Consider the following 25,564-nt stretch of genomic DNA (forward strand, 5'->3'; position numbering starts at 1 on the left):
AGCCACAAGTCAGTAGTTGTTAGAGGTAACCTGGATGGATGGTGGTAATGCAGGGATTCATCTACTTTAGCATGTTTGAAATGTCTGATAGCATAGAAACTAAAGGACAAGCAAATTTTTAAAAAGGTACTGAAGGCCTAAATGAGATCCTCACTGTTTTCTGCATTTATCTTTTTATACAGAATGAAATAAAGCGATTATATGATCAACTTATTAAGAATAAAACATCTTTACAACAGTCTTTGAATGAAATTAGTGGCCAGAGTATTGATGAGCAGCTTCAGGTAATCAAGTCAAGATAATTCAAACTGACTTAACCTTGAACCAAAGAGCTGTGGGTGTAAGCTGTGCTTCTGAACCACATCCCCGAATATAAGTTTCTGTAGTTTTGAAAAGGGTGTTGGGGAATGAGACCCTCACTGTCTTAGTAGGAGGGCTGACTAGTCCAACCTCTAGGAATCATTTGGCTACATTATCAAAACTTTAGGCATGAATGCTGTTGCATCCAGCAGCGGTTTTTCTTCATTCATTTATGCAACAAGTATTGAGGACCTGCTGTGTTCAGGTACTGCTCTAGGTGCTGGACTTGCACTTATCCTAAGGAAATAAGACAGATGCATAAAGATATATCTGTGTATAAATATTCAAGGATGGACCTGGCAGCACTGCTTGAATTAAAAATTCTAAGTAGCTGAAAAATCCATGAAGAGCAGACTGTTTCTAAAGTAGTGTGCAGCTGTACAGTGGCATATTATGTGTCTGTTTAAAAGGATCCAGATATGTCTGTACTGATTTGAAGAGCTGATGAGGAGCTGATACTTGAGGAAGGCAAAGTGCAGAGCAATGATGTGTGCAGTCTGGCGCATTTAAGGATGTGTGTGTAGACCTCTATTTGTACATGATTGGAATGCGTTAGGAACAAACTGTCAGCTGAGATCTCTGGGGAGAGCTGGAGAGGAGGGAGGAGAAATGGGGCTTTCATTTGTCCCCAATTCTTTTCTGTAATGTGTAATTCTTTTTAAGTGAATATATATACTTATCTAATTTATTAAAGGGTTTTACTTTTGTGTACCATCTCTCACTTCAGAAAGAAGATGTGTATACAGTGGAGCTGCAGAACTATGAAAGCCGAGTGGCAAAACTAAGAGATGAAGGGGAGAGGCTTCACTTACCTTATGTTCTGCTACAAGAGGTTTACAAATTAGAGGTATGTCTGAGCAGAAGACATTCAATCAGTGAATTACCATGGTTATAAACAGTGAGACTTTCTTTAGTCCACAAACACTAAATGCTAGAGAGGGCATGGAGAAAAGGAAACCCTCCTACACTGCTGGTGGGAATGTAGTTTGGTGCAGCCATTATGGAAAACAGTATGGAGGTGCTATAAAAAACTAAACATAGAGTTAGGGGGGAGGGTATAGCTCAGTGGTAGAGTGTGTGCTTGGCATACACAAGATCCTAGATTCAATCCCCAGGACCTCCATTAATGTAAATAGATAAATAACCCCCCCCCCAACAAACCCTTAAAACAGAGTTGCCATATGATCCAACAGTCGTACTCTTGTGCATATGTCTGGAGGGAATTCTAATTTGAAAAGATACATGCACCCTAATGTTCATAACAGCACTATTATAATAGCCAAGACATGGAAACAACCTAAATGTCCATGAACAGATGATTGGATGATTGGATAAAGAAGTTGTGGGGAGGGGTGTATGTGTGTGATGGAATACTACTCAGCCATAAAAAGAACAAAATAATGTCATTTGCAGCAACATAGATGGGCCTGGAGATCGTCATTCTAAGTGAAGTAAGCCAGAAAGAAAAAGAATAATACCATTTGATATCACTTATATGTGGAATCTAAAAAAACAGACAAATGAACTTATTTACAAAACAGAAACAGACTCACAGATATAGAAAACAAACTTGCAATTACCAGGGGGGAAGTAGGAGGGGGTAGGAAGGGATAAATTGGGAGTTCAAGATTTGTAGATACTAACTACTATATATAAAATAGATAAACAACAAGATTCTACTGTATAGCACAGGAAACTATATTCAATACCTTGTAATAGCCTATAATGAAAAAGAATATGAAAGGAATATATATATATATTTTTATATATATATATTATATACATATAATATATATATATATAACTGAATTGGTATGCTGTACACCAGAAATTAACACAATGTTGTAAACCGACTATAGTTCAGTTTAAAAAAAAGTGTAAGACTTTTTTCTTCCATCAAGGGAGTTTGGATTTAGTCTTCATTTGGATTATTTTCATGGCTGGATGAAAATGTTTGTGCACACCTGCTCTTTCTTTTCAGGATGTACTTGACAGTACATGGGGAATCCTGAGAACCAGATACACAGAACTCAGCAGCCCTTTTATCACTGAGAGCCAGCAAGATGCTCTGTTGCAAGGCATGGTGGAACTGGTGAATATCGGAAAGGAAAAGCTTGCTCATGACCACTTACACCAGACTAAAAGTAAAAATGCCTTACAGGCTCAAATACAAAATCACAAGGTAAGACACCAGCTCATATCACCTTTTCATCACTCTACATCTTTCTGAGTGTGAACTGAGAGTGTCCATTTTCTTCCTTGGTGAAGTGTGCATCGTTCCTTCATTCCTTTAGCAAACATCCATTAGAGTGCTCACGGTGTACCAGGAACCCTGCTAAACTGAGAATATGATTGTGAATCAAAACAGAGATAGTTCCTTACATTTACGGAGCTCTCAGTTGATTGAGGAGAAATATTTGTGAAGGAGTCATTCATGCAAATTTAAAATTAAAATTGGAGTATGTGTTTTGAGAGCGTTTAATAGAGGGAATTGAATTTAGCAGGTTAGGAGAGGCTTTAGTACGAACTGAGATCAAAAGAAATATTTAAACACGTAAGTGTGTATCTATTGCAGTGCTACAATAAATCCTTTCATTTTCCATTCATTTCATTAAACAAAAATCTCATGATCACTGACAACAGATAGCCATCTACGTGCTGATAATAAAAATGTGTGGCATAGTTCCTACCTTCATCAAGCTGAAGTCCAGGCTTTTGATAAGTAGACCTTAGTCTAAGAAAAATTCAAAGGTAATATTGTATAAAGGATGGAGAGGAAGAGGAGGAAGTATGTTAACTGATATCTGCAGTGTGTCAGGCCCTGTGCTAGGTGCTTTTTATAAACCCTTCTGTGTACCTTTTTCAAGGAGTAGGAGAAGGGATTTGCCTAATAAGAGGCCCCCCCCAAACAATGAGAGGGGGCAGCCGATTATAAATGGAGAACCATGTGAAGGGAAGCCTTCCTCTTTAAAGGTCTTAAAGTGCTTTTCTAGGAGTTTTTCCAGCTGGAATCCCAGTAGACCCCATCAGAAAGTTCCCTTTAGCCTTTTACTGAGTAGACGTTAGAACCAGAGTTTAGGAACCCCTGGCTATTGAGCATGTGAGTTTCTTGGGCTCACACATCTATCCATCCAGTTTATCATCTTGAAACTAATCAGCCACATCAGTGTCCACTTTTTTGTAAAGTTTCTTAACACTTGGAATAACTGATTTAGGAAAATCTCACTGGAAATTTAAACTGACTAAATAATGTTTGCCCTTTAATATGGACTATTATGTGGAAAAATATTACCTAGGATAATTTTTCTTTCTCTATGATTTGTTTGTTTGTTTTTTGGCAGGGGGAGGTAATTAGGTTTATTTATTTATTTTTAGAGTAGGTACCGGGGATTGAACCCAGGACCTTGTACTTACCAAGCATGCATTCTACCACTTGAACTATATCCTCCTGCCTCTTTATGATTTTTTAAAATGCTGTTAGTGCTCAAAGATCAAGGATACATAGGCAGTTTTTATTTTGTTTTCTCATATGTTTGACTCTACATGGCTGTCCTGGGATTTTGGATTAAAAAGCAAATATGACAATATGAAGTGTTGAAATAACTTGGCTTTTAAGATATTTCACAATGTAAAAATAAATAAATATTAAAATCCTTTTGATTTCATAGCTTTTTTTCCAGAAGCTTGTTGCTGATATGCTGTGGATCCAAACATACTCCAACAAAATGCTTCCTTCCTTATTGCAAAAGAAAGAGACGTTTTGGGCAGAACAAGTAAAAGAAGTTAAATTACTAGAAGAAAAGTCACAGCAATGTGGAATGAAGCTGCAGAGTTTGTTGCAGGTATGTGGCTTACATAAACTTTGTACTTAAGACAGGAATTCTGGATTTTCAACCACCACTTCCAGGTATCGAAAAACAAGCACCTAGTATTGTTACCCGTCAAAACAGAGCAGTGAGGGATGTGGAACACTGTTCCAGCTCTGATTGCTACTCCTCGAATGAAATATTAGCTAAGATTTCTAATTTGTCAATTAGGGGTGGCAGGGGTGGCGCAGCACCTTTTTATCCTTGTAGGTGTGTGTGCAGATAAGCAAAATGGAGAGCACTTCGAGATCTTCAGTGAGATCATTTGGATGAAACAGTGTTTCCGAAACTGCTTTCCTAAGAGGGCAAGCCCAGGTGATCTGTTGCTGATGTGGATTTGTGACAGTCTTGCCCAGATTCAAATTAAAAACTTAAGCTTACATAAAGCGCTTTCTCAATTTAAAAATTTTCCCTTTAACTTCTTAAACACAGTGGGTGTTAACACATAAGGGAAATAAATAAAAAGCAAAGAAATACTCAACTTTTAATGTGATAATAAGATATGGTGTTATTTTTGCTAATAAAATTAATTTTCAAATTAGTGTGTCAAATTGATATTCATAGTAATAATTCATGGTATTTTTTAAAATAAGACTCTGGAGGGGAGAATATAGCTCTGTGGTAGAGTGTGTGCTTAGCATGCACCAGGTCGTTGGTTCAATCTCCAGTGACTTCATTTAAATAAATAAATAAGTTAAAAACCTAATTACCTCTCCCCCCACCAAATAAGTAAATAAATCAATAAAATTTTGAAGTTAAAATTTTTTATTTAAAATTTAATTGATTTAATTTTTTTAATTAAAAAAATGACTTCATGAGCCCAGTGAGTACCCCTAACAGCCAGGTGACCCACTGTTTCACTAGATAAGAGAGTTAGTGGGGTGGTTAATTTTCCAACAGGTGATAGTACTGTGCATAAGTCAGCTCCATGGTGTGCTGAGACCCTCGGGTGGGCTTCCATGGAAACGAAGAGGGCGAGGGCAAGGCAGACTCAGCCTAAGGCAGTAGTCCTCCCCTGACGAAGTGTAAGCCTGCACTTCTCACCCAGTGGAATTATGCGTCAAGCAGCCCAGTAGGGTCACGGGTTGGGTAATGTTTGTTGAGTCATGTTCTGTGGACTGGGGACTGGAGCAGGGAAGGCGGAAACAGTCTAACAGGAACTTCTGTTGAAAAAGTCTTTAGAAGTTAGTCCCTTCCTTTACAAATGAGAGAAAGGCTCTCTCACAGCTCTGCGTCCTCACAGAGCTGTCTCCTGAGAGTATCCCTTTCACCTAGTCCTGTTACTCCCTGCTCGATTTGACGCGACAAGCATTAACTGCTAATTCCAACTGGATTTTTTAACTTTCTCAACAAAGGCAGTGGAAGTGGAATTGTTTCCCACCAGACACTGAGCTCTCACTAGGTGAGGTTGTATCGCGTAAACTCCTGGGATCTGTGCTTTAATTTTGTATGATCTCAGAGTTCATTTTTGTGTTTAGGATTAATTTCATCATTGTCTGAAATTAATCTAGAAAAGGACCCCCCCCTGATCTTGTCTTCTTGATTCTCTAGAAATGGGAAGAATTTGATGAAAACTACGCATCTCTTGAAAAGGACCTGGAAATTCTTGTATCTACGTTGCCCTCTGTGAGTTTGGTGGAAGAGACAGAAGAAAGATTAGTGGAAAGGATTTCATTTTACCAGGTATTTTACTTCCATTGAAGCCGTCAGAGTTATGGTCTATAACATTTTGCGTTTTTATTGCGTTTTGACTAAATTGCCTGACTTTGAATCGGTTTGAATTGAAATGAAATGTCGTTCATCACGCAGCTCACAATGAGACATATTCAGGGAAACTGCAGATTTGCGTGTGGGCTCCTCAGCATAACCATGTCTCACGTGGGATCAGGACTTGCTTTGAGTCCTGGCTCTCACTTGTCAACTTTCTTTCCCTAAGCCTCAGTGTCTTTATCTGTAGAAGGTAATCGAGCTGGGGTTCTACCTGTCTCTGGAAGTGAATGTCAGTGGGTGTGGAAATGAGGTAAAGTATGGAAAGAACTTTGTAAAACATGGGCCTCTACACATATTTTGAGTATAATGACTGCAGTGAAGCCCTAACTGGACATAGCGCATGAGATGGACAATGATCTGTTACCTGCCACCAGTGATATAAAAAGCCTTCAAACTTGACATTTTTTTTGTGCATAACATTCAGTATTGTTATTATCAAAGTATCTGTGTCTCAAATTTCAATGCCATAGAAAAGATAAAGCTTTTGGTTTTCGAGTGCCATTGAGAACATGATCAACAAGGTAGAAACAAGTTTCAAATCTTCTCAACAGAAACTTAAAATACTTAGTTTTAACTTTGGAATGTATGTAGTCAGAATCTGAGCTGTGCGGCCAGAGGTTGCTATCAAATATCAACTTTAAAACTCAGAAGCAGATTTGTTGCCTGACCAGCCAGGATGGAAACTGAAAACATGAAACACTTGGCAGGGCCCCACCATTCCCCAGAGACATTTTAGCTCCTATAAGGAACATTTTCCAGAGGCTGGAATGCTGTAGTTATGCTCTCTAGATGTCTTGAAAGCTGCAGTTAACCTCTTTGCCATCTTCTCATATTGAGCCTAACTCAGAGATAAATCTGAATCCTCTGGGGGCGAGAAACTGCTGTTTAATTCTTTGTTAGCCTAGGGCTACAGAAGGTACCATCTGCACAGCTAGAAGAATGCAGTTGAAAACAGCCTTTTAAACATCATTATATTAGGAAGCAGTTTGTATTAGCCAACCTGATACATATCTGATTATTTCCCCAAGAATGGCCCTATACCTTAAAATAAAGCCAGTTATTTTGTTAATTTGAAATATTATAAAAAATGAAATAATTGTTCTAAGAATTTTTAAATGCATTTGCCAGACTGAAAGAAGACAGGTATCTAGTAAAGCCCATCTCACTTGGCGCATTCTCTAGATTGTTATTACTCTTCTGCATCATGGAGAGCTCTGCTGTGTATATTGATCGGTGGACATCTGTGGGCCAGGGAACGTAGTTGGTCAGTTGTGTGACATCTGGAGTTGAACAAGCCATGTTCCAATGCCGGTTAGCACCTCACAGGCCAAGGGACCAATGTAGTCTGACATCCTGTGTATAAAATTGGGAAATTAAAACTTTTCAGAGCCGACTCGAGAGGGAGTTGCAACTAGAAGATGGAGTTAGAATTTTTTAGTAATTTTTAAAAAGACTTAAGTTAATTGGAAAATCGCACATGTTGTGTTTTGATCATAATTTATTTCTTAAGATTAAATTTAAATAACTGTCAGGATACATGTCATTAGCTGAGCCCAACTGCAGAAGATAATTGCCTTTCGACAGAGCCCTCTTCCGGGGGTGGGGGGGTCATTGTATTTGCAGTTTTGAAGAATTTTCTTTTGCTTTTCATGAAGTTGGATTAGCAATGTGCTGTTTTAATTAATTCTTCTAAAGTTCTCTTTCCTTCTCTTTCCTGACTCTTTATATCCAGAAGTTTCTCAAAATGAGTTTTCCCCTACTATTTGGGTCTAAAGGATGATGAAGAAATATTTTCCTATTGATCCCCTTCATACCTAAGTTGCAATATAAAATCCTTCTAGGGGCCAGGCAAAAGATGGGAAATAAGGGATGATGATTGGGTGGACGGTTGGAGGGCTGGTGGGGACTGCGGTGGAGGAGAACCTAGGAGAGCAGGCTGTTCCTGCACGGTTCCTGCCAGTCACCACATGCGGATGCAGACCCCGCTCTCTAGATCGTCGCATTTTCCCCGAGTCACAGGAAATCCTGATTTCTATGTAAAACTTCCTGATTTTTCAGAATAATCTTCCAGTCACACAAACCCTGTCTGCAAGTTAAATGGGCCCTGTAGACTGCCACCTTTTTTGTTTCTAGATGGAGGAATTAACTGTCAGATCTAAATCTGTAAATTCTCATTTTCTGTTGCATGTATTAGTCTGTGCCATAGAAATGCACTGGTTGGACAATTTCACCCTGAAAGATAATTAATAATTCATAAATCCTATTTGTCCAGCCAGACTACAATTCTTGAGGGTTAGGAAAGTGTTACTGTTTCTTCAGTAGCCTCTACTGTAGATTTTTCATGAAGTATTCATAAACTGATTGTCTGGTTTCATTTGTAAATAATTTGTTCTGTGACTTTATTTTTACTAGCAAATAAAAAGAAACATTGATGAAAAGCATGCCCGGCTTTACCAGACTCTGAATGAAGGTAAACAGCTGGTGGCATCTGTGAGCTGTCCTGAACTCGAGGGCCAGATTGCCAAACTGGAAGAGCAGTGGTTGTCCCTGAACAGAAAAATTGATCACGAGCTACACAGACTACAGACGCTTCTAAAGCATCTGCTCAGGTATGTTTTCTTAGGGATTGATTGGCATCAGATTTTGCTGTGGAAAAAGACCTCAGAGGGATCCTGCTGCCGATCAGAGTTTACATGCGGTCCTCCCGTTGCATGGTTTTTGACAGTCTAAAGCAGTTGGGTCCCTCTTCCTGGCTAAATGGGATCTAAAGTCTCTGTTGTTGGTGTGTAAGACTCAGGATAATTGGTAGTGAGTTCCATGGAAAATAGAAATTATGTTATAAAATTATACACGTTACCTTTATATTATGATGTTGCTCTTTCTTTCACTCTAACAAAAATATTTTTAAATTTAAAAAATAATGTTAGTTAACAATAGTTTGAAAAGTCTTTGGAGTTCTTCAGATAATTTTTTTGCTTTAGCTGATCAAAACTTGAATTCCTTGAGGGAGGCAGAAAACAGAACATTTAAACCTCATTCTCTTCCCTGCCTCTTAGGGGAGCTGTCTTAACCTAAAGACATTTAGAAGTTACAAGAGGGACAGCATTTTGCTTGCATATTTTCATCACATCAAATAAATATGTTGGTAGGCAGCCAACAGCAGTTTGCTGTTATACAACTTATACAAATGCTGATTATATTTTTACTACACACAAATCTATGGAGGACATTTGATGAATAAAAATAATCATTGTCTTTACCGATGAGTTTACTTTTGTGTAGCTGTAATAAATTTTTTAAAGACTATTTTAGACTTGAAAATGCCTCTTTGTTCTTGATTAGTCATAATAATCATAGAAGATGCCAAGAGCATCAGATTTGGGGCCCAGGATGAAATGAGGTATAGTCCTTAAAATCATGATTTTCCTGAATAATAGAGCTGGACAACACAGGAAGACATGTAGTGAAACAGAAGAAAATATGTGAGTGATGTTTATTGTTTCTAATTTCCTTTCTCTTTGCTCCTGTTAGTTATAACAAAGATTCAGATCAGTTAACCAAGTGGTTGGAATCTTCTCAGCAAACTCTGAATTACTGGAAAGAGCAGTCCCTCAATGTGTCTCAGGACTTGGATACAATCAGAAGCAACATAAACAGTTTTTTTGTAAGTTATAATAGAATAAATATCAGGGGAAAATTATGAGAGTTGGTGTGATAGTTTCCATAGTCATTCGTGGATGAAGAGTAAGACTTGGGCTAATAGCAGCTGCATTCTTCAAACTTAGAACTACTTGTTTATACTGTTGATTTATATATTTATAATAATGATAAAGTATATTTTTAATTGACCCTAAAGTATGTATGTATGTATGTGTGTGTGTGTGTGTGTGTGTGTGTGTGTGTGTGTGTGTATAAAAATTTAAAACTTGCTCTGACATGGGGCATGTTTTACAAGTGCAGAAAAGAATTCCCACCCTCCCCACCAAAACCTCATAGGATAATTAATTCATAAATGTTAGTTAATAAATACATGATTTTAAAATGTTATGTACAAAATTGATTTTCTACTGAAATGCTATTGTTCTATTATACTGATTTTTTTTGAAGAAAAGAAAGTGTTAACTTTTGTAATATAAATTATACTTTTGAAACCTTTTTGTCTTTTCCCCTAGTGCTTCTTTTCTCTCCACTTTTCTCTTCTCTCATATTTTGTAGCTATGATTTCTCACTTTGATATTAAAATGTAAAATATTTTAAAATATACCTAAACAACCTATAAGTACACAGTGAAGATTTCAAATATTTTAGTTAAAATTTTGTTGCATTTAGTTCATTTAATATGAACTTTGTGTTTTGTTCTATAGTTTCTTTTTATAAAGTTGAAATGATGACTTGTCTATTTTTAAAAATATTGATCTACCAGATGATAAGCCATTCAGGGGGCAGGAATTCCATCTCTTTTATTCCCCCTCATATATCCAATGCCTGGAACAGTGCCTGACACTTCATAGGAAAAATGTGTGTGTGTTTGTGCACAAATATGAGCATGTATACATGTACACAAATACACATATAAATATTTACTATTTGAATTGAATTGAGTATTCTGACCCTTTGTTACTCCATGCCATATTTAACTTTGAAAAGTTTCTAAATTTTAAAACTGTTTCCTTTTAGGAGTTTTCAAAGGAACTTGATGAAAAGTCCTCCTTGAAGACTGCAGTTCTAAGTACTGGGAACCAGCTTCTCCACCTGAAAGAAGCTGATACAGCTGCACTGAGAGCTTCTTTAGCACAGTTTGAACAAAAGTGGACAGTGCTCATCACTCAACTTCCAGACATTCAAGAAAAACTTCACCAGGTGAGTATTTAAAGACCCAGCATTCGAATTAGCATTCACTTGTTAGCTTGCAACTCTTCTAAAATTATTTCTCTGACTCAATAATTTTCATTGACACCACCTATTTTTCTCTGGCACCACTGAATGTAGGTCTTAATTACTGGACTCTCCTCCAATGGGATCTTTCTTAAGAGAAATCAGGCTTAATTACTTTATTTCCCAGTTTATCTGCACCACTGTGTTAGTTTATGTGAAGGTCATTGTCATTGTTTTGGGGTCACTTTTTCTAAGCTTGAATGCTGGGTTTGTTTTTGTGAGTAACCTGCATAATTATGTAGCAAGACCTTTTATCAAACCAGATATCATCTTTAGTGATGCCCTGATTCATTTTGTTAACTGCAGGTAATTAAATGGAAATCATTCTGTTTTTGCAGCTTCAGATGGAGAAATTGCCGTCTCGTAAAGCAATCACAGAAATGATTAACTGGATGAACAATGTGGAACATCAAACTGCAGATGAAGGTTCCGAGCATTCACTGAGTTCTGCAACTCAAGTTAAAAATCTTCTTCAGAAGTACAAGGTAATTATACAAAAGAGCCAGAAGCCCTTTCATTAAATAAGAAGGCAAGTCAGTCAGAAGGGAAATACTGAAGAGACACATGGAGGATATAATTTAGAAAAATTACTGTAGGATGGTGGATTGATAAGCTGGTATACTTGTTCTTATTCTGCCCACATTCCTTTGGTAGCTCCTGCCACCACAGGACAGGATCTGAGCTTTTTAACTGGCCCTGGCCTCTCTCTGCCTCTCCAGCCTCATTTCCCCACATAAACCCGGGACTCTGCCTGAACCAAAGCCTTTGCAGTCCCTCGACCCCTTTCAGTGCTCTCCCCCTCATGCTTTTGTACGTGCTGTTCCTTCAGCCTGAAATTGCAGTGTCCCACTTTTAGCTGTAGACATCCTCTTAGTCATCCTTCAGGAGTCAGCTCCCCGACTCTCCCGGACAGATCAGTTTACTTTCCAGGATTAGATGTCTTCATGGCACTATCAATAGTTCCTGTCACCGAGTATTATAATTATTTGGTTACTTGCTTGTCTCCCCACCTTGACTTAGTTTCTTGAGAGCAGGGGCCCTCTTTCACCCCCTTGAAATAGCACACCTAGCCCAACACCTGGCATCCAGTGGGTGTTAAATAAACGTTCTTTGAATGAGAGAATGCATAAGGAAAAGTTGATATCCTTCTACAAATAGAGAGGAATGTGGCCTTCTCCATGATATTTGATTTCAAGTAGATTCAACTAACATTTAATAAGCCACACACAAACACTTTTGTGTGCTGGGCAAGGTTTGCCCCTAGGAACACAGATGAATGAAGACCCCAATCATTGCTTTCAGAGACCTTACAGGCTGATGGATCTAGCCTCTGGTAGGCAGAAGATGAATGGCTTAATCATAAAGCATGATGTTAGCAAGGATTTTGTCTCTATGTCCTGTCCCGTCCTAACTTCAGTGAATGGTAGAGTCTATAGAAGGTCCACACATATGTATTCTCTCAAGATCTAGTAACCTAGCGCATACCACTTAGTTTTCCCCCTGGATGTTTCCAGAGTTGGTGCTGGAACTTGCCAGGGTAAATCCAAAAAGTATTGGGCTCGACAGAAGCATGCTTGACCCTGGGAGAGTTTAGGATTGCTGTAGAACTTAAAGTTATTCAAACTGGGAGGGCTAGATGGTCCTCCGAGGAACAGAGAAGCTGGATGAACTGTCAGAGTTCCTTAAAGGTGTCCTGGGTTTTCTGGGAGAGTCATAACTTCAGGCTTCCCATCCTGCCGTTTCCATGAGCCCACGGGATGGCTCTGAATTCCAACATAGCTCTTGGGAGGCCTCTCACAGGAACCCTTTGTCACTCCCTGGGTCCTGATTTGGTTTCTATGATGCAACTACCATACGTGGTACCACCTTTGACTTTTCAGTCTATTTGAAAGGAGTGAGTCCCTCTGTTCCCAGGAATGTGGAATTCCTAAAAAGTCTCTCCATTCCAATAAAGCAGACACCTGGAGGAGTTAGGGGAGGGTAGAATGTAACTCCAGACAGGTGCCCCTTGATTAGTGGGTGGGAGCTTGGCGCCCCCTAGAGTGCACAGAGGGAAGGTCCAATTCATCTCTCCTCAGTTTAGGCTTTGGTTGTTGAATTTTGGTTTTTGTTTTAGGAATTTAGAATGGAAATGGACTACAAACAATGGATAGTTGATTTTGTCAACCAGTCATTACTTCAGTTAAGCACCTGTGATGTAGAAAGCAAGCGCTATGAGAGAACAGAGTTTGCAGAGCACCTGGGAGAGATGAACCGTCAGTGGCACCGGGTCCACGGGAAGCTGAATAGAAAGGTGTGCTCATGAGTCACAGTCTGATGTATGGTTTGGCCTTTGCAAAACACCACTTTCTGAAAAATTTTAAAATACATTCATATAGTCAATTTATAGTTAAGCCTAATAATCAACTCATTTCTAGCCCTTTTTAAGTCCTACGTTTCAGCAGTCTCTATTGGCCCATATAAGAGTAGCAAAGAGTTTTTATATTTCTTTGCAATTTCTTAGTGGGAAATTGAGTTAGGCAAGTACTAAGGAGAAATTTTCTTTTAAGATGTTGAGTATTACGTGAGGCACCTAAGTGGTCAGAGATTTTGATTTTTTTCTGTGAAAGTAGATGTTCAGAAGCAGCAAAGCTATTTCAGCTTCAGAAAGATTATATAAAGGAAGGAAAATGTGTGTGACCTTTTGGTAGGTTTTCATTCCATAACTGAAAAGATTAAGGAAACTTATTCTTAGGGAAATATTTAATATTTACATATAACAGTGATGATTGGTTGATTTCTTTTATTGTGTAGAGAATGCACGCAAATGGATTTATACAATTAAGATTCAAGTACATGAATGGACAAAGAGCGTGAGCAGATAATCCACAAGAGAAAATAATAATTAGCAAATAAACATGGAAAGATTACAGCATCAATTATTAGACATTTGAAATAAACATTAATAACATTATATACTTATTAAAGTAGAAAAATTTAGCAATATAGAGATAAAAGCCCAGAGCTCTCACATTCATACATTGCAGGTAATGGCTTACATGTCCTTTTGAAAAGCATTCAGAGAATTTCAAGAACCATAATCATCATCTTATCTCTTAACCCAGCAGTCCACTTCTTACACATTTATCTTAAGTAGATAGTCCTTCAAAAAGGAAAAAATATGTGCACAAAGTGTTCAATTCAACATTATTTATACTGGTGAAAAATGTAGACTGACTGAATTCCCAACTCCAGGGGAATAATTAATCAAATTATATGGTGTCCATTTGATGAATTATTGGGCAGCCTTTTAAGTTAATATGAATCATATGTTATGACACAACAAGTGCCTATGTGAAAGGGAATATAAAACTATAAAACTTTACATATACTGTGATTGTAACCTAATAAACATTGTGAGCATTAGTAATGAGAAGAATCACAGACATTAAAAATATTTTATTAAATTGATGAATTATGTATGATTTTTTTATATTGACTTAATTTTTAAGTGAGTCTAATGAAGAGAGTCTGGGGAAAGAAAATTTTCTTAAGCTTTCCCTATATCAATAGATGATGCAATAAAAAATATTGAATGTTAGCAACATGATTTTGTTTTATATAAATATTATGGGACTCCAAAGTAGCCAGCTTTCTTAGCAGGTTAGCTTTCATTTCAAATATTAGATTTTTTTAAAAAAGGAGATTTTAATTCTTATTTCCTGATTTATGAATCTTTATTCCAAAAGTTATTGGGAAATATTAAGTAAAATATTAGAAATCTGAGAAGGAACAAAATTATCCCATTAAAAATAACAAGTCATGATGTTTATGTATTAAAGCATGTGTTTTAAAATTAGAAAATTTTATTTTCTTTTCTTATTCATAACTGGTAGATTCAACATTTAGAACAACTTTTGGAAAGTATCACTGAGAATGAAAACAAAATACAGATTTTGAACAACTGGATGGAGGCACAAAAGGAGAGACTGAACAGTTTACAAAAACCTGAAAGTGTGATCTCAGTGCAAAAGATGCTCTTGGATTGTCAGGTGAGCACCTGTCCAGGTGGCTTGATTAGGCTATTGGTCACAACTCCTGCCCCAAGGAGTAGGGCAAGGTGCTATCTTTTCTGAAGGTTCTCCTCTAAACCCCCATGTGTTTACTTTTTTAAAAAAAATTTATTGAGGTGTAGTCAGTTACAATGTGTCAATTTCTGATGTGCAGCATAATGTTTCAGTCATACGTGTACATACATATATTTGTTTCCATATTCTTTTTCATTACTGGTTACTACAAGATATGTATTTACTTTCTTATAGTAAATAGATGTGTCCATGAGTTTTACATTACTGCAAAATGCTATTTTTATGATAAATAGAAGAAGGTATTTTCATGATTATTGTTGTTCTTAAGAGATTTGAATGCTACTCCAGAGAAAGAAATGTTCCAAATACTTTGATTTAGATGTTTTCCAATTTTTATGTTTTTTTATTAATTTATCCAATATTTACAAAATTAATCTGAAGTCTCCATGATTTTTAGTATTTCATTCTATTTCTTCAGAAGAAAATTTTTTTTATCTACTGTGTAATGTCTTTTAAAAGGACCACTTTCCCCTGGGAACCACTATCTTAATCACATTTGGGCTAGAGCATGTTGGCCGTGCCCTATTTTGTTCAGTTGTCATTTGCCAGGTCACTTAGTGTTTGAGGCACCTTCACACAAGTGTGGATTACTCCTCCCTCCACACTGCCCTGATTATGTCACTCGCCAATGAGAACAGTTCCGCTGCCCCCATAGCTGCAGATGGCGCAGGTGATGCTGCGTCTATACTGACTACCTGAAGGTATGGCCCTCCTCACCGTTGGGGGTGGAGAGTCCGCTCAGACCCCAGTTCTACCTGGAAGGTTACAGAGTAACACTAGACATAATATGTGATCAGGAACACCAACATAAAAGATCTTTTCAAATGGTCATATCCTGTTTCTAACTACCCACTGGCCATCTCCATTTTAGAGTTCTTACAGCCACCTTGATTCAACATACCTCCTGACTGGAAGCCTCCATTCCACAGCTCAGAGCTCCACCACCCACAGCAGGCCACTGTGGATTCCCTTGAGTTCTAAGTTATTCAGGCGTGGGATGTCATCACTATCTTCCTGATGAGAAAATGCAGACTTGGGGGTTTGATGGCTGAATGCTTGATCCAGCTGCCAGTACAGGGCAGACCCGTAACGGGGACTGTATCTCCTGGACTCTTTCTGCCATACCATGATGATAAGGACTTGTTACCAAATTCTTCTAAATCTAGAGTCATGTAATCAATCGAAATTACTGTAAAAATTCATATGGTAATACTATATATTTATACTACAAAATTTCGTTGTAAAAATTGAATTTAGAGTGTGATAGTAAAATGTCTTCGTGTAATGTTATTTAATTATATACTCTAACAGCACTTTTACTTGAAAAGTGGGGACTCCTGTCTCTTACCCGTTATTCATTGTTTTGTAATACTGAGCATGTAAAAACCTTTTCCTCTTGTCCTTCCAGGATATAGAAAATCAACTTGCAATTAAATCCAAAGCACTGGATGAGTTGAGAGAGAGTTATTTGACTTTGGAGAGTGGGACAATGCCACTGTTGGAAGATACAGCATCCAGAATTGATGAGTTATTTCAAAAGAAAACCAGTGTTATCCACCAGGTACCAGAATTCATTCCAAGTGTACTATTTCTCTTCACATGTCCTTTTGTCTTATTTGTTGTTTAATAATGGGCACTCACTCCATACCAAAAACTAAAAAGTTACTGAGAAAAATACTTAAGTGAAGTAGAGAAAAGCATTTCAAATCCCATGGGAATTTTCGCACTGGATAATTAGAGGCAAAACCACCAAATTCCCACGTCATTGGCAAGCTAGAAACCTACTCGGTTATCTTTGTTTTGTCTGGTATACTCACACAGACAAAAATGTCTCCACCTCCCCCAAATCCGACAGAGCATCTGGCATTGTTTCCTGGCCAGATATTTTGGAGCAGCTATGAAGAAGCAGCTCAGATTCCTCCCACCCAGGTTGATGCTTCAGAGAGGGGGTGGTCCTATCTCGTGTAGCTTCTATTCAGCTAGAAACATGGTCAGCATAGGGGAAACTCCAGAGGTGGAGGAAAAACAGCATGTGGGTGAGGAGAAAGCTTGGAAGAAGAGTGTAGAAGACGTCTGGTAATTGTCTGAAAGGCGTGTCAGAGTCTGCATTTACCCCATCAGTGGGGAGAGCACTGAAAGAGAAAGGACAGGCATCTTCAGACACTGCAACCCTGATGTCTCCCTGCATATGGAGGGAGAAACTGTAAATACTAACCTCTTAATAGGTGTGTCCATATTTTCCAGAGGCCTTCTTGTGGATTATTTGTTATCTACTAAAATCTACTTTGAACCATTTGTCCCAAGAGAGAATTGGGAATGACCTGTATGAATGAAATCCACAGGCAGCCCTCAGCCTCATTCTTCCCCTAGAACTCAGGCAGGAGAGTAGGGATGAGCTTAACATGTCTCGTGTGAGTCATTTGTTAACATATCTTCTGGGCGGCACTATGCTCACTGCCAAGGGTGCAAAGATACACAAGAAAATAAATGATCTGACCCCCAAAATGCTCTCAGGCTGCAGGAGGATAGCTACAATAAGACAGACCATGCCAAGTGTTGACAAGGATATGGAGACGTGGAAGCCCTCCTGCGCTGCTGAGAACGTTTGTGTATAGGTTTCCTTTTGTGAACATACGCTCTCAGTTCTCATGGGTATATACCTGAGAGTAGAACATGTGGGTCATATGATAACCCTATACAGTATTTAACCTTTTGGGGGACTGCCAAACTCTACTACAGAGGCTGCTCCACTTTACATTTCCATCAACAAGGTACAAGGGTTCCAATTTTTCCGTAGTCTCGCCAACACTAGTTATTACCCAACTTTGACTGTAGCCATCCTAGTGGATGTGAAGTGATATCTCGTGGTTTTGATTTATGTTTCTCTAACGACTGTGGATGTTGAGTGTCTTTTCATCTGCTTATTGGCTATTTTTGTATTTTCCTTAGAGAGATGTCTGTTCAATCCTTTGTCCATTTTTTAGTTTAGCTATTTGTCTTATTATTGCTGAGATGTAAGTGTTCTTTATGTAATATATAAAGATGTATGTACTTATGTAGTCTGATTGTATCAGAGATCGTTTACATGCTTCAGCTTTAATCCTTTCATGATTATCAAAACATACTAAAGGGTAAGATACGGCCACCAAGGCTATTTCCTGCTGCTTTGCACTTGCCCACCATTTTGGCCAAGTGTGATTCTGGCTCCCTAAAAGTAAGCAGACGTAAGTGCTAGGCAACACATTTATAATACTTTACAGTTTTCGAAGCTTTTTCACAGACGGTATTTTCTTTGTTTTCCTTTATTATATCCGTTTTGTGGATGAAGAAACAGACTTAAGGATTAAATATCTGGCCCAAGGTCAGACAGCTAATCAGATGTCACGGAAACATACAGTCAGAGATTCTGACTCCTCACCCAGCGTTCTTTCCCTGGTCTGTCCCTCCATGGGCTGAACTCTCTCTGTGCTGATCCTTCTGTTCTCGGGGCTCTTTTCCATTCGCCTATTCTAAAACTTAGTCTTATTTGATGCTTCTTGTTTGTTGACCTACCTCCTGACCTTCAGTGAATCACCAAAGCTCCCTCCCAGTACCCTCGAATTGAAATGTCTAAATTGGGTACAATGGTAGAATCCTGAGAAGGGAAGAAGAATGGTGAGAGAGCCCCTTGTCGATGATTTCCTAAATGTGTTTCCACTTCTTGTGTAGGTCGGTGAGCTCAAGACCTCCATGCAGTCTGTCTTACAGGAGTGGAAGATTTATGATAAACTCTGTGATGAAGTGAATATGATGACAATCCGATTAGGGTACTGCATGGAACACAGCAAGCCTGTGGTTTTATCATTAGAGGCCTTAAGATGTCAGGTGCAGAATCTTCAGGTAAGTTAACCAGATCTTGGCACAGTACGTTATTGGCAGAAGCTCTCCAATGGAAGAAGGCGCAGAAAGAGACACAACTGCTGTTACGCTTTCCACAGAGAAGCACAAAACAGTATTTTGAACAGCATTGTCAAAGTTGTAACTTGAAATGCCAGAATGAACCACACAAGCCAAATGAGTGAAACTTTGTAAAAAGTCTACAGTGAATTTTTCTTCATCTGTCATGTCCATATTATATCACAATTTAAAGGTTTTGGTTTGGGTGTTTTTTTTTTTAAGTATGCTATTTTTAAGTTCTAGCCTCAAATGAAAGAATGCCTTTTCAGTTGTTATCTTCTTCACATTTCTAATGATTTATCCCTGTCCTGTTAAGGTTTGAGTGTTAATATTATTGTGATATAGCAGCAAGTGTTGACAAGCTGCTGCCTTCTTCGAATGGGCCCAGGCCCTTCTGAAACTAACATTCCTCTCTGTCCTCGTAGTCTCTTCAAGACGAAGCTGAGAGCAGTGAAGGGAGTTGGAAGAAGCTCCAGGAGGTTATTGGCAAACTCAAAGATTACTGCCCCACAGTTGCTGAAATAATTCAAGAGAAATGCCAAAATACTCACACAAGGTACTCTTTAAGATGCAATTTGAATAGTAGGTCAACTATTTTTAACTTAATGACACATGGCAAATAAGTTGACGTAGGCTTTGTAAAGTCTTCTTGATCATCTGAGATTATTGGTTTCATACTATTCTGGTCTCCCCTGCTTTGAAGGATCTAGTTCATGTAAGAGTTGATGTTGTGAAGGCTATTACTTGCCTTGAACAAGTGTTTGGTCTAATCAGTCTAGAAATGTCCTAATTACAACCCCAGTGGGGCCACTTTCACTGGGCATGGGCTAAATGCCCTCTGTAGTCCTCCGGGACACCAGCATCACTGGCAGAAACAGACTAAGGGGTGGCCTGATGGGCAGTCTGTCTTACTAGAAACATTATCAGCTGGAAGACAGGGGATATTGGAGATGATTTCTGAGGTTGGGAGGAATTCTTTGATGCTTATGGTAGAAAGCGCCTTCTAAGGAATGTGACTCTAGTTAATTGTGAGACTTTTATTTTGCTGAATGGGATGTGAAAGTTGTCTTAAAGCTTATTTGCTCCAGACAGTGATGAAGAGATTAAGCTGCCCTCAGTGACCTCCACCTCATGCAGATTTAGCCTCTCCTATAAACCAACTCTGAACAAGGGTTGAACAAGGGACACCAAATTTATATACCCTGCATTGGTGTCCTCAACTCTGGATCCAGTCCTTATTGGAAGCAAGTGCAGGGAGAGGAACATAGATTCATGTGTGACTCCATGTACAGTATTGGGAGTCACCTTCGAAGCATATGGTGGTGCAGGTTGCTGTTAAAGAGATTCAGTCGTCACCACTGCACACGCACATTGAATTGTTGGCACAAGAGTGTATCAGAAGGCATGCTGGAAAAGACTGAAGAAGATAGTACCAAAATGCTAATAGTGGTTGTCTCTAGATTAATGGGATGTCAGGTGGTTTTTTACTTCCTTGTTATAGCCGGGTAGGTAGGTAGATGGGTAGATAATCTCAGTATAGTTAGGGATAGATAGGTTTAAACATACGTTTTTTGTGGGGGTTGTAAGCATATGTTGTTTATATAATTAAGGAGAATCTTGTTTAAAAACAGATGGTTCTGAGATTTGTGAAATACATTAAAGTAAAGCAGTTGTGCCATCATTTTTCACCTTTTTTGCCCGTTTAGAAGGATTTGAGGATATTGTGAAACAGTTATTCTCATGTGCTTCAGATGAGAATGTAGATATTATAATGCTTTCAGAAAGCAGTTTGAACATATACTCGTAACATTAAAAATATTTACGTATCTATATTCTTTGGCCCAATAATTCTCTAAAAAATCTAGTTTAAGACCAATATCTTCAAATACAGAAAAAGCCTTTGAACAAAGTTGTATCTGAACGTTGTATTTGAAAGCAAAAATTAAAAATTACTCCAGTATCCAGACTAAACTGAAATTTAGTACTGAAACAAAAAACAGACTACATATAGACCATTATGTATAGCCATTTAGAGTTAGGCTTACTTACTTTTTATTAATAATGTGGGAAAATCTTTTTAAGTTAAATGAGAAAGAAAGGCAAGATATTACAATCTGTAGTATGGAATAAAAATAATTTTTTTATTTCTACTTTTTTTTTTACTTTTCAATTTTAAAAGAATGAAAAATGTATTACAGAAAACACGTTCTTCTTATTTTTCTTATTATTGCAATTTTTAGTTTTTGTATCAGTTTGACTGCGTGTAAATGAGAATCCAAAAAAAAATTCATACAACCAGTGAATGGGCCAACCCCACAAAATTAGCTAATTTCATGGATGCAAATAAATTTTTAATATTTGCCATTGTTTATAATTTGGCGGTATCTACTTTAAAAACGCAGTCTCTACCTAAATTTCATCAAGAGCACTAGTTAAGGTCACAGACTCCGAGGTGATTTTTTTCAGTCTGGCCCCTTACAGAGACCAGCTGTATAAATCTGGGGCCTGAGGACTCGGCTGCTGCCTTCTCTCACTGACTGTGTGCTAGCATCCTTTGAAGGGTCCACCTGGGAACAAGTTTCTCTGCTCATGTGACTAAGATCACAATGAGTGACTTAAGACCGAGTAAGTACCTTTCTGATGCAAATTAGCCTAAGTAGACAGCGAAGACACAGGAATTAACACTTCTCTAAAGAAGAAATAAAATATTATCAGATACCAGTTAATATCAGCCATTTCCATTTTCTTCTCTCAATCCACAAAGAAATTAGTCCTACAACATAGCATATTTCTAAAGAACATTAAAACATTAGAAAACAATAGAAAATAAATACCCTTTGCTGAGAAGCAGGGAACTATGTTGTTTTTTACTTCTACTTTTATGTAAGGAACATGTTGCTTTTGTAACTGGAAAACAAATTTGACATAAACACATTTTAAACAAGGCCTATTTAAAAACCCCCTTCTATAAAATAAGAGTCCCTCCCAAGTGGAGAAAGTTTCATCAGGCATATAGTTCGGTATTTTCTCCACCTTTGCCTGAGACATTCCTATCCTAATACAATAGATACTTCTTGCCAATCACAAATTTTTTAGTTTTTGTTGAGAATTGTAAAGTCAATGAAATATCCTAATTTGGAATTCTGATTATATAATGATGATGCCATTGATTTTAAAAGGACATTAAACAGTGTCTTCTGAATCCATCTGCTAGTGACTTATGGGAAGAGTGTGTGCATTGTGCTTTTGCTGCAAAGGAAAGGATGGATGGGGATCCTGTTCATGTTGCCCTGACAGGTGGACCCAGGTAAACCAAGACATTGCAGAACAGTTGCAGAGGGCCCAGAGTCTGCTGCAGCTCTGGAAGGCATGTAACAGTGCTCACGCTGAAGCTGCAGCAAGACTGGAGCAGCAGGAAGCAAAGTACCAACAGCTCGCCAACATCAACACGTCTGGAAACAACCTGGCAGAGATCCTGCCCCCGGCCCTGCGGGACATAAAGGTAGATGTTAAGCCCGTTGGGAAAACCAAGGCCAAGACAGCCTGACAGACAGGGTTATGACCCAGAGACTAGACAGACCACAGGGAGGGAGAAATAGGTCAGAACAGGTGCATGAGCAGACCATGTAGGACACAGACAAGGCAGGGATGTACAGGGTTGGGAGAGTCAGGTAGCGGCTTAGAGGTGAGGGCCAGGCAGCAGGTAGCTGGGTCAGACGCATCTGACCCCACCTCCTTCCAAATCTCCCCTTTCACTCTAGCAGGTAAATCTCTAAAGCAAAAGCCTCATACAAAGTCTTTAATAAAAGAAGTATCTCAAATGAGTGTGATCATCTAAGAATTATAGTTGTTGAATCTCTTGATTTAGAAGTAGTCATAGACTGACCACCATGTTAATAAGGCTTTTCTGTGGATATAATGACTTTAAGACTACATTTAAGAGTTCTATACTTTCCTATGTGGTTTTATCCTATTATATTAATAAATACCCAGAAAGTGAATACTATCTAGTTTTAAACTGGATGACCAGATACATTTTGTATCTTCTGATACCATAGGTCAAATAAACAAGTGTTAACCAATTAAATTAGAGACAAAAATCCGACACATATGATTCATATTTCTGACTGACTTCTAACTAATCTGTTGTTTAAAGAAAACAAATTTCACACAAATGCAGGGTAGCCCTAAAATTGGCTTGGTTAATGAGATTCTACACTCTCTACAAACCAATCTAGGTATGTAAGCCCATCATTCCTGTCCTCAGGCAGAGGACAGGGTTGGGTTGATTCTTAAAATGCATTATAGCAGATCCCTCAAGTGTTCAGTAACTAGAAATATATAACATAGGATGCTACCCAAGTCATCTCCAGTTTCTACAAACTAGAAGCCCCAACTCTATTTCTCCGTGGTCGCTTTTAGCTCTGAACTGACAGATTTCAGAACAGCACCAAGTGCATCATATAGAGAAGGCTTAGCTTTTTTAGGTCTTTCGATAGTAACAAAAAGCCATGCCCACAATTTCAGGGCAGAAATTCTCCTAGGTTTTGATGGAGTAGCTTGGGTAGCTTAATTTGTGTTGGGAAAGGAGGAGGAAATGTTTTGCGATCACTTTTTCTTCTCCAGGAGCTGCAGCATGATGTGCAGAAGACAAAAGAAGCCTTTCTCCAAAATTCAACTCTCCTAGATCGACTCCCACAATCCACAGAGTCCAACCCCCATGTGCTCGTCTCTGGTCAACTGCACTCCCTCCAGAGGACTTCCTACTTGGAAAAGATGCTACTTCTAAAAACAAATGAATTTGAGGTTCATCTTATTTTTCCATTCCAGTTGTAGTCTTGGACGTTTGCACACTCCCAAGTCCTTATATCCTGTGAAGTGATAGTTATTAGGGCTTTGTGGATGGCACCGTAGGGAAACAGCAGAATAAAGATGCCCTAGACATGCCTACCGTTTGACATGATTCTTCAATCATGTGATCCTTCAATCACATGGACAGTGGGCAGATCTTAACCAAACATTTCTTCTTTATTGAACATGTTAAAGTGATATATTTCATACACTTTTTTTTTCACACTGTTCACATCTCACAGTTATTTGAATCCCCAGCTGGGGTAATTGAGTCATAGAGTAGCTGCTTAGAGCATGGCCTTTTGGTGTATATTTCATTCACTTTTTGAAAAGCCTTTAGTGCATGAACTCTCAAAAAGCTTAACAGAAGACCATAGAGCTCCAATTTCACATCTCAGTACCAGCAGGAACAAACTATTTAACTAGCAGGACTGAGAGAGCAGAATACTCAGTAACCCTCCTCTACAAGCTCCCGTCAAGCAGATGATCTGTTCGTCCCCACAAAAGCACAGAGTGAATGTCAGGAGTCTTCTGAATATTTAAGACCATGAGCTGCTGAGGGTTGAAAACAACTTGAACTTTTATTAGCTCCCAGGGCTGTGCTTGATTCTGTCATAGATGCATGTGAAAATTGTTTCTAATGAAAACTCCTCTTGTTCCAGTTTGTTCTATCACAGTTCAAGGATTTTGGGGACCAGTTGGAATCTTTAAAAGGTCTCATTGTGCATGAAGAAGAGAATTTGGATCACCTCTACCAGCAAGAAAAAGAAGGAAATCCTGACTTATTCCTGGTATTGCCAATATTTGTCATTCCTAAGGGCTCAGGCTCACCACAGGATTAAAAAATAAGTGAATTACTGTCACGTTGTAGAATCTATGTGCATCCTAACTCTTGAGCACAGTCATGGATATGCCATTCAGTCTTGTCCTATTTTCCCTAAGGTCTAGAAAAGTATGCCAACATAGAGATCTATTTAAGTAATATTTCTCAGTAATTGTAGGAGACTTAAAAATCTTGATGTCCTTACTAATTAGCTTCAATGAACCAGAATAATCTAGGAGTTGGCTGTTGTGATTAATTGAATTTTTCTATTTGAAGTTGAAGATCAAAAGTAATATATCCTATTAAATTAATGGTATATTTTTTCCTTCTTTATTACCTTAGTAAGCTTAGTATAGTTAACATAAATGAATGGAAGAGTTAAAGAATTCTGAATCTTGCAAACTCCTAAGGACCAATGTTCATAACCTAGATCAAGAGTCAGCACAAATATGACACATGGTCCCAATGCAGCCCCCACCCCACCTGGTTTTGTAAATAAAGTGTTATTGGTACACAGTCATGTCCTTCCATTTACGTACTGTCTGTGGGAGTTTTCATGTTACAAGGGTAGAGTTGAATATTTGCAACAGAGATCATATGGCCCATAAGAGGCTGAAATATTTGTTACCTAACCCTTGATAGAAAAAGTTTCCTGACCCTGACATAGACTGTTACAACAGAGTTCTGTAGTGACAACATGGATATTGTAAAGGATGTTTGCTTAATAGATTGTTGACCTAGAGGCTGTTCCTGGAATATTGTCTTAAGAATAAAATTTTGGTGAATTTGCTTTCCTGTGATTTCACCAGAATATGAATATGTGAGTACCATGCTCTCCTAGGGTTATCTTAAGGATTAAATTTTCATTTGCTTTGTAGATAAACTGCATGATCTGT

General features: G+C 38.3%; 1 protein-coding gene across 1 annotated transcript in view; it reads left to right on the plus strand.

Moving 5' to 3' along the window:
* Positions 1-25,564, plus strand: part of SYNE2 (spectrin repeat containing nuclear envelope protein 2) — a 289,020-nt gene that overhangs the window by 210,058 nt on the left and 53,398 nt on the right. Inside the window, 17 exon segments of the mRNA XM_032482160.1 lie at positions 183-284; positions 1,088-1,207; positions 2,342-2,542; positions 4,029-4,202; positions 5,778-5,909; positions 8,409-8,605; positions 9,528-9,660; positions 10,674-10,856; positions 11,270-11,416; positions 13,048-13,224; positions 14,807-14,962; positions 16,467-16,619; positions 18,767-18,937; positions 19,420-19,550; positions 22,292-22,496; positions 23,621-23,800; positions 24,508-24,636. Coding sequence (XP_032338051.1) covers positions 183-284; positions 1,088-1,207; positions 2,342-2,542; positions 4,029-4,202; positions 5,778-5,909; positions 8,409-8,605; positions 9,528-9,660; positions 10,674-10,856; positions 11,270-11,416; positions 13,048-13,224; positions 14,807-14,962; positions 16,467-16,619; positions 18,767-18,937; positions 19,420-19,550; positions 22,292-22,496; positions 23,621-23,800; positions 24,508-24,636 — 2,691 coding nt within the window.

The sequence above is a fragment of the Camelus ferus genome, chromosome 6 (assembly GCF_009834535.1).
Source record: "Camelus ferus isolate YT-003-E chromosome 6, BCGSAC_Cfer_1.0, whole genome shotgun sequence".
Taxonomy (NCBI): Eukaryota; Metazoa; Chordata; class Mammalia; order Artiodactyla; family Camelidae; genus Camelus; species Camelus ferus.